Source organism: Emiliania huxleyi, assembly GCF_000372725.1.
Source record: "Emiliania huxleyi CCMP1516 unplaced genomic scaffold EMIHUscaffold_499, whole genome shotgun sequence".
Classification (NCBI taxonomy): Eukaryota; Haptophyta; order Isochrysidales; family Noelaerhabdaceae; genus Emiliania; species Emiliania huxleyi.
The window spans coordinates 50,034-57,094 of NW_005198253.1; the positions used below are offsets into that span (position 1 = coordinate 50,034).

General features: G+C 69.2%; 2 protein-coding genes across 2 annotated transcripts; both read left to right on the top strand.

Moving 5' to 3' along the window:
- Nucleotides 1–2,608: 2,608 nt before the first annotated feature.
- On the top strand, nucleotides 2,609–4,425 carry EMIHUDRAFT_246258 (hypothetical protein; the record flags this gene model as incomplete). The annotated part of the gene is made up of 4 exons (XM_005767374.1): nucleotides 2,609–2,614; nucleotides 2,779–3,210; nucleotides 3,368–3,515; nucleotides 3,887–4,425. The coding sequence occupies 4 exons, from the start codon at nucleotides 2,609–2,611 to the stop codon at nucleotides 4,423–4,425; spliced, it is 1,125 nt and encodes a 374-aa protein (XP_005767431.1).
- A 1,432-nt stretch (nucleotides 4,426–5,857) lies between these two features.
- On the top strand, nucleotides 5,858–6,734 carry EMIHUDRAFT_445710 (hypothetical protein; the record flags this gene model as incomplete). The annotated part of the gene is made up of 1 exon (XM_005767375.1): nucleotides 5,858–6,734. A coding segment is annotated over one exon (710 nt), but the record flags the coding sequence as incomplete, so codon positions are not given.
- Between the last annotated feature and the right edge of the window lie 327 nt (nucleotides 6,735–7,061).

Below are 7,061 nucleotides of genomic sequence, written 5' to 3' on the forward strand. Positions count from 1 at the left end.
GGGGCGGGTACCCGCCGCTGGGACGCGCCGACTCAAGCACTTCCCGCCCCTTGGGCTCGGCCACCTCCTCGACCTCGTCGCCAGAGCCGCCGCTCCAGGAGGCGTCCGAGACGTCAGCGGCCACGCGCCGAGCCGCGCCAGCGCTCTTGCGCGCCTTGCCCGTCGGCGCGTTCTCCGACGCGCCCGAGCACGGCGCCCCGAGCAGGTCCTACGGCGCACACGTAACGGGCGCGTCGAGGACGCGTCACGCGCACGCGGTGGTGGCCGAATCTCGGGTAGTGCGCCACGACGGTGGCCACGCGGCGGCCGCCCCCCTCCTGCTCGATCTGAGCCGAGTCGGGCGAGGGCCGCTTGCTGCCGCGGTCGTTGTCCTCTTGCTTCTCTTGGTGCTTCTCCATCGCGGCGGGCTCCTGCAGAAGGGCGTACGGGTAGGTGTGCGGCTCGACGGGAAGGACGTTGGCGTAAGCGCGGTGGCGTGAGCGGCGGCGGTGCGTGGGGCGGCGGGCGGCGGGCGGCGGTGCGAGGGGCGGAGGCGGGCGGGGGGAGGAGGGGCGTGCGGGCGAGGGGACAGGCGTGCAGGCGGGCGAGGGGGCTGTAGACCCGAAGCTCAGCAATCGATTCGGGCGGCCGTCCGCCTCAACAGCGGATTCGGCGCACCCTTGGGGTGGGGCCAAAGTTGCGCAAATTGAGCCATGTTCTTCACCTACCTAAACCCGCGCTTCCGGGCGCACGCAAAGAGGATGTGGTCTGATTAACGGGGCGCGGTGTCGGTGAGGGTGACACAGCAGCAGAGGCTGCGGCGATTCGCCTGCACAAGGCGCGCCGCTCGCAGGCTTCCCCTCTCCTGCGCGGTGCGCCCGGCTCGGTGTGAGCCAATTGTCACAAGGCGGGTTTCCCGCAACCCTTTTCCTGGCTCACAAGCTAAAGATGTTCACGGGCCCCTGCAGGGAGGGCCCTTGCGTAAACCCGGGCAGAGCACTGGCATTCCTTTCGCAGCGCGTTCGGCCCGCAGTCTCGCTCGGCGCGCGCTCCTCTGCGCCCACCTAAGTTCCTGAGTCGCTGCACCCCGCCAGAGCACCCACCCACCTGGCCGCCACGCGCAGGAGCGGCTACATATAAAGTTCACACTCGAGTCGCACGGTCCGCCTCGCTTGAACGGCTGCTTCCACACGGGAGCCCCTCTCGGACAGCCACGTGCGCGGACAGCCACGTGCGCGCGAGGCACACCTTGGATTGGGGGGGGGGGGGGGTGAGGGAGCTGCATCTGCGGCTGAGAGGCGAGTGCCACCTCCTCTCTTCTCTCTCCTCGAAACTACTGAGGGGGGGTCGCTTCGAGCAGCCGTAGTGCTCTCCACTGACAGCCCCCCCAGACCCTTGCACTTGGGCTCAACAGAAGCAGTCTCGAGGGTGCGTGGGGGCGGCGAGCGGCGCGTTGCGCACCTCGGAAGATGTTTGCGCAGGCAAAGGTGATCTGGAGCTGCTGCGACTGCTCGTCGCTCGTGCGGTGTATGCGCTTGCGCTCGAGCAGCTGCTGTGGTTTGTAGGGCCTCTGCATATCGCGATTGAAGCTCCAGTGCGACCCGCCGCCCACCGTCAGTCCGTTGGCGAGCTCACCCCCACACACGTGCATCGACCTGCGAGCGCGCGCAGAGAGGAGTGCGTCGGTGAGCGGGAGTTTGGTTGTGGCGGAGGGCTTCTGGCGGGCGGAGGCTCACCCCTGTGAGCAGGGCACACGCTTCGCGCGCGGGCTGGCGGTGCGCTGCCGCTGGGAAAGATGACACACAACAGAGGCGGGCTTCCCGTCGTTGGGCTCCAGACGTAGTAGAGGCGCCGCCCTCGGGCCGAGCCCGTCTGCAGACCCTGGTGGCGGGGGCGGCGAATCACATGCTTCCAGCTCGATGGGTCGAAGCCATCGTGGGCGACTTCGAAGAGCAGCCCAGCCACGCGCCACCGGCGCGTCTTCTTTGCCCCCGCGATCTATGAGAGCCAGGGCATCTGAGCGCGAGATGGGCGTGATCGCGCCGTGGTCGTCGCAGAGCACGTTCCCGACCGGACGTTCATCGCGGGGCACGACCTGCAGGGCGCCGAGGAAGAGGAGCGGAAGCGGCATCGCAGAGGGCTGCATATGTGCACACACTGTCGTTGGCAGTTGGTGCGGTGCCCGCCGGACTTCCCGCGAAACACGCCACTGCCTTCGGTTTTAGGGATCCTTTTAGGGCCTCCGCTGGCTTGGGAGTGCATTCAGTAACCGCACACCAGACTTCCAGAGTGAAGAAACGAGACGCGGAGGAAAGAACTTTACAAGAAACAAACCCTCTCAGCAGTCCTCCTCCGGGAATGTTGAGAATGTACGTAAGAGCCACATACATTGAGAGAGAAATTTTTAGCAATACCAAACAACTCCAACACTCACACGTCATACATTGAGAGAAGGGGGTGAACCGCGCCATCCTCGATCGCCGTGCAAAGCTCGCTTCCGAGCTCTCACGCCGCGCGTAGGGCCCTTAGGGGCCTAGAGAACACAACCCCACTCTTTTCTCCCAGTAAGCTAAAAGTACGTAGGAATCCTAATTGAGAAAAGGCATTATGAGGGTGGAAGAATTCTTAAATGCCAGTCTCGGTGGAAGAAACTCACTCCGAAGCTCAATGGTCAGACCCTCCGCCTCCGTCTACACCTACCTCCCCGAGCCGCCCGGCTGGCGCGCCCACCCGCCCGGGCGGCTCCCACCGGACGCGACCGACCCCTGCTGGTCCCTCGACCCCGCCCCGCCGGCGGAGGGCTCGCGCCCCCTCGCCGTTGTCGAGGTTGTCGACTACGACCTCTTTGTGCTGGGCACCTCCCGCGTGATCGAGCTGGACCCGGTCGGCGTGCTCGCCGAGCGGCTGGGCGACGAGGCGGTGCGGCGGGTGCAGCGCTCGCTGCGAGAGTCGCGCACGTACCCGTCCTTGACCGATCTGAGCGACGCGCTCCTCACGGCCATCTTTGGCGAGCACGGCCCGAGCGGCTGGCTGTTTGAGGTGATTGTGTCGCCGCACGTGTACGCGACGCGCACGCTGTGGGACACGCGGCTGCTCGGACGGAGGAAGGTGATTGGGACGTACCGCGAGCGCGGCTTCGAGCTCGACACCTCGCCCGACCTCGCCTGCTGCAACATGGACGTGCTGCACCCCGTCTCGCGCCCGCTGTCCGACGCCCGCAGGCACTGGACGGTGCGGATCTGCCAGATCACGCCCCTCGTCCGGCGGGGGCTTACCGACCGCGAGGCCACGTCGGCACTGGAGCAGCTCCTCGACAAGGCGCGCCGCCGCCGTCCCACAATCCCGCCCTCTCTCTGTGGATGCCGAGTGCTTGCCCGCGCCGCCTCAGGAGAGTCGGGACCCGAGCAGGCTCGCCGTCGGCCACAGACGGCGGGGCCACGGCGACAAGGCGGCGTCGAAGCCCGCTCGGCTCGGCCGCGACGCACAGCCCGAGCGCGATCACGGCTGCGGCGCTCCGCCCTCCCGCGACGGCGCGAGTGGGAGCGGCCCGGGCGGGCGCGAGGGGGCGGGCAGCGGCGGGTGCGAGGGAGCGGGCAGCGGCGGAGGCGGTGGCGGGGTGGCACTGGGAGACGACCCAACCCTGCTGCGGGTGCTCGAGCTGCTCGAGCGGCGGGACGAGCTCCGCTCGCGGCGCGAGTGGGCGGAGGCTCGATCATAGCAGCAGCCATCCACCACACGTCCACGACACATCCGTGACATGTCCACGACACGTCCGCACAGGCGGACCGGATCAGGGAGGAGCTCGTCGCCCTCCACGTGCGGCTGGACGACAGCAACAAGAGGTGGAGCATCAGGCCGCCCGGCGGCGGCAGCAGCGCGCCGTCCGGGGGAGCGGCCCCGAGCCTAGGCGGCGACGCACAGCCACGCAAAAGCAAGCTTCGCAAGGCCAAGCTGCAGGTCGGCCACTTGGTGTTTCTGCACCCCGGCCGGCTGCCCGGGGGGGCGAACCCGCACCAGCCGCACCTCATCGTCGAGGAGACGTGGCCCATCCGGGGGGAGGGCCGCTGCAGGACGACCCGCCACCTCCGCCTCCAGCCCCAGCCGTCGGGCGAGCCCTTCCTCCTCGAGGAGGGGGCGGTGAGCGCCCTGTACACCGGCTTCCGCGCCGCGTGGCTGGCGGTGGAGGCGGCGGGGGACGCGGCGCAGCGGGAAACCCTGCTCCACGCCCTCTCGCGGTACATCGACGAGCAGGTCAGGCGGCCGCCCGCGGAGAGCATCCGCCAGATCCTCCACTCGGGCGCGGTCAGCAGGGAGCAGTCGCTAGAGCTCGCGGCCGAGGTGCGGGCGCTGACGGGCGGGGGCGACGAGGGCTACGCGAGCGGGGGGGACGGGGCGGCAGGCGCGCGGGCATCCGCCTTTTGTGCAGGGGCTCGCCTCTTTGGCTGACAGCCACGCTTGCCGCCCCCTGCAGGAGCCGCTGCCCGACCCGCCGCCGCGGCGCCATCGGCTGGGCGGGGAGCCTTTGCGGCGGGCGACGTGGTATGGCTGCGGTCGGAGCTAACCCCGCGGGCCATGCTCGTCCTCGGCCACACCGCGTGGGAAGGCGGCGGCGCGAGGAGCTGGTTGCGGCTCAAGGCGCTGCCGACCGTCGAGGAGGGAGGCTCCAACGGCGGCTCCAACGGCGGCGGCTCCGCCGCCGGCGCGCTGCCTCGCCTCCTCGAGCCGGAGGAGCTGACGGCGGACGAGGCCGCGCCCGTCGAGTACGTGGCGCCGTTTGACCAGCTGCGCGATGTGGGGTTGGGCCAAGTCTTGCCGGCGCCGGGCGGTGCCGACGAGGGCGGTGCAAAGCCCCTCGAGCCGGAGCGGCCCCTCGTGCCGCAGTGGCAAAACAACGTCGAACTTATGAGGAAGGCCTTGGAGGCGAGGGGAGGGGTGGGGGCGGGGGCGGGGGCCGAGGGCGCAGATGCGGAGGATTGCCACCGCCAGGAATCGGCGGCGCAAGGAGACGAGGCGCGCATGGAGCAGCCGGTGGCGAGCGCGGGCGGCGAGGCCGGGTGCATCCCGCACGGCGTGGTGCTGCACAGCGGCGGCGCGGCAGGCAGCGGCGGCTCGTTCGTTTCCGCCCCGACAGCAGCGACTGTCGGTAGCGACGGTCCGTCCGTCGGGCCGGGCTCCAAGCGCAAGCGGGCGGCGGTCACCGACAGCGAGTCGGAGATTGCGGGCCACCAGCGCGCGGAGCGCAGGCAGCGCGAGGCTGCTGCGCCGGGAGAGGTGGTGGTCCCGGCATCACACCGCGCCGCGGTGCTGGAGGGTCTCCGACGCGTGCTAGTCAAGGAGGGGGGGGGGGCGGAGGAGTGGTGGGAGAGGAATGGAACAGGAGGGCCGTTCCCTTTTGAGGTGGAGCTGGCGGGGCCTTGAGGCTTGAGGCATGAGCTAACTAACGGTAAAGCAGGTGAGCGTGCTGGTTGAAATACAAAGCAGGTGTTTTTGTCGGCAATGTGTCGCCATTCTCGTCGGCACATTACGCCAGCGCAGCCATGGCCCTGTGCAGCAAATTTGGAAGAAAAACTACGAGCCTCTGAGCGGGAGCCGAAGGTTTGCCTGTGGGAGGGAGGTAGGCGGTAGGTGGGGTTGTTTGACTTTGCCGCAGAGGCCGTCCCTAGCTGTGAACAGCAAAACGGGACAGTAAAGGCCTACTTAGAGCGAGGGGGGCTTTTGGCCGTAGCCCGACAGCGCTCGCCGCTCCGCCTCCCTGCCACCCGCTCCTTCCAGTATGAGCCACGACGAGCGCGGCGTTGCGGACGTGCGCGCGCCACCGGCCAAGCCCGCGCGAATTCGAACGCGATTTCAGGATCAAAGAGGCGCCGCGAGTGTGAGGTCCGACTCCTCCGTTCCGGCCCACTCCTCAGGTGTCCGAAAAGCTGTTTTCGCGCGTCACCAAGTACCACGCGCAAATTGGCGCCACCGTCAAGAAGGCGCGCGCTGCTCCCAGCAGCCCCCTTCCCGCCCGGGAGCGCCTCCGCCGATTCCGAGCGCCGCTCCCTCGCAGGACACTCTCAACCAGCTGGAGTGGAACCTGCTCACCGAAGCAAAGGAGCAGGCACGGCCGCCCCGCGAGCAGCGCCGCCGCCCCGCGCGCGCGCCCCGACCCGCCCCTTGCGCTCGCCGCGCCGCGCCCGCGCCCCTCGCCACAGCCTCCTGCCTCTCACCCCGCCTCTCTTCCTTGCTCGGCCTCCAGTTCCACCGTGGCGAGTACGAGATGGCGCTCAACACCTTCACCGCCTGCCTCGCGGTGCGTGCCCGCCCGCCCGGGAGCCGGAGGGGCCCAGCCTGCAGCGCAGCTCCGACTCTCACCCCTCCCGCCCCGGACTTCCTCCCCGCCTCCCCTGCTGCGCCCGAGCCTCTCCCCCCCCGCCGCTCACCCCTCTCACTCGGCTCGCGCTCCCCTCGCGCTCTTCAGGTGACGGAGAAGACGCGCAACTCGAAGGACTTCGCGGTCCGCGGCGCCATCGTCCACAACATCGCCTCCTGCCTCCACCACCTCGGCGAGATCGAGGCGCGCAGCCTGCTAGAGTCGCAGCCTGCTAGAGTCGCAGCCTGCTGAGTCGCAGCCTGCTAGAGTCGCAGCCGGCTAGAGTCGCAGCCTGCTAGAGTCGCAGCCTGCTAGAGTCGCAGCCTGCTAGAGTCGCAGCCTGCTAGAGTCGCAGCCTGCGCCTGCAGACCTCCGCACCGCGAGACTGCGCCCCGCGAGGCTGCGCCCGCCGCTCCGCGCAGGCGGCGCAGGAGTACTACGAGCAGGCGATCAACTCGTTCGAGAAGGCGAAGATGCCGGTGGTCGAGAAGCTGCTCTACGGCGACACGAACAAGCGCCGCGTCGACTTTGTCAAGGCTCGCGAGCGGACGGCAGGGAGACAGACCCGCTCTTTGCGCCAGCCCCCCCTCCCCCCTCCCACCGCAGGAGCGGCTGATTGACATCTCGTGGGGCCGCAAGCCCGACATCGACAAGTACCTCGACGAGAATGGCCGCAAGAGGCCGGTGCCAGCACCGCCGCCCGAGCTTGCGGGCGAGCAAAAGCTGTCCT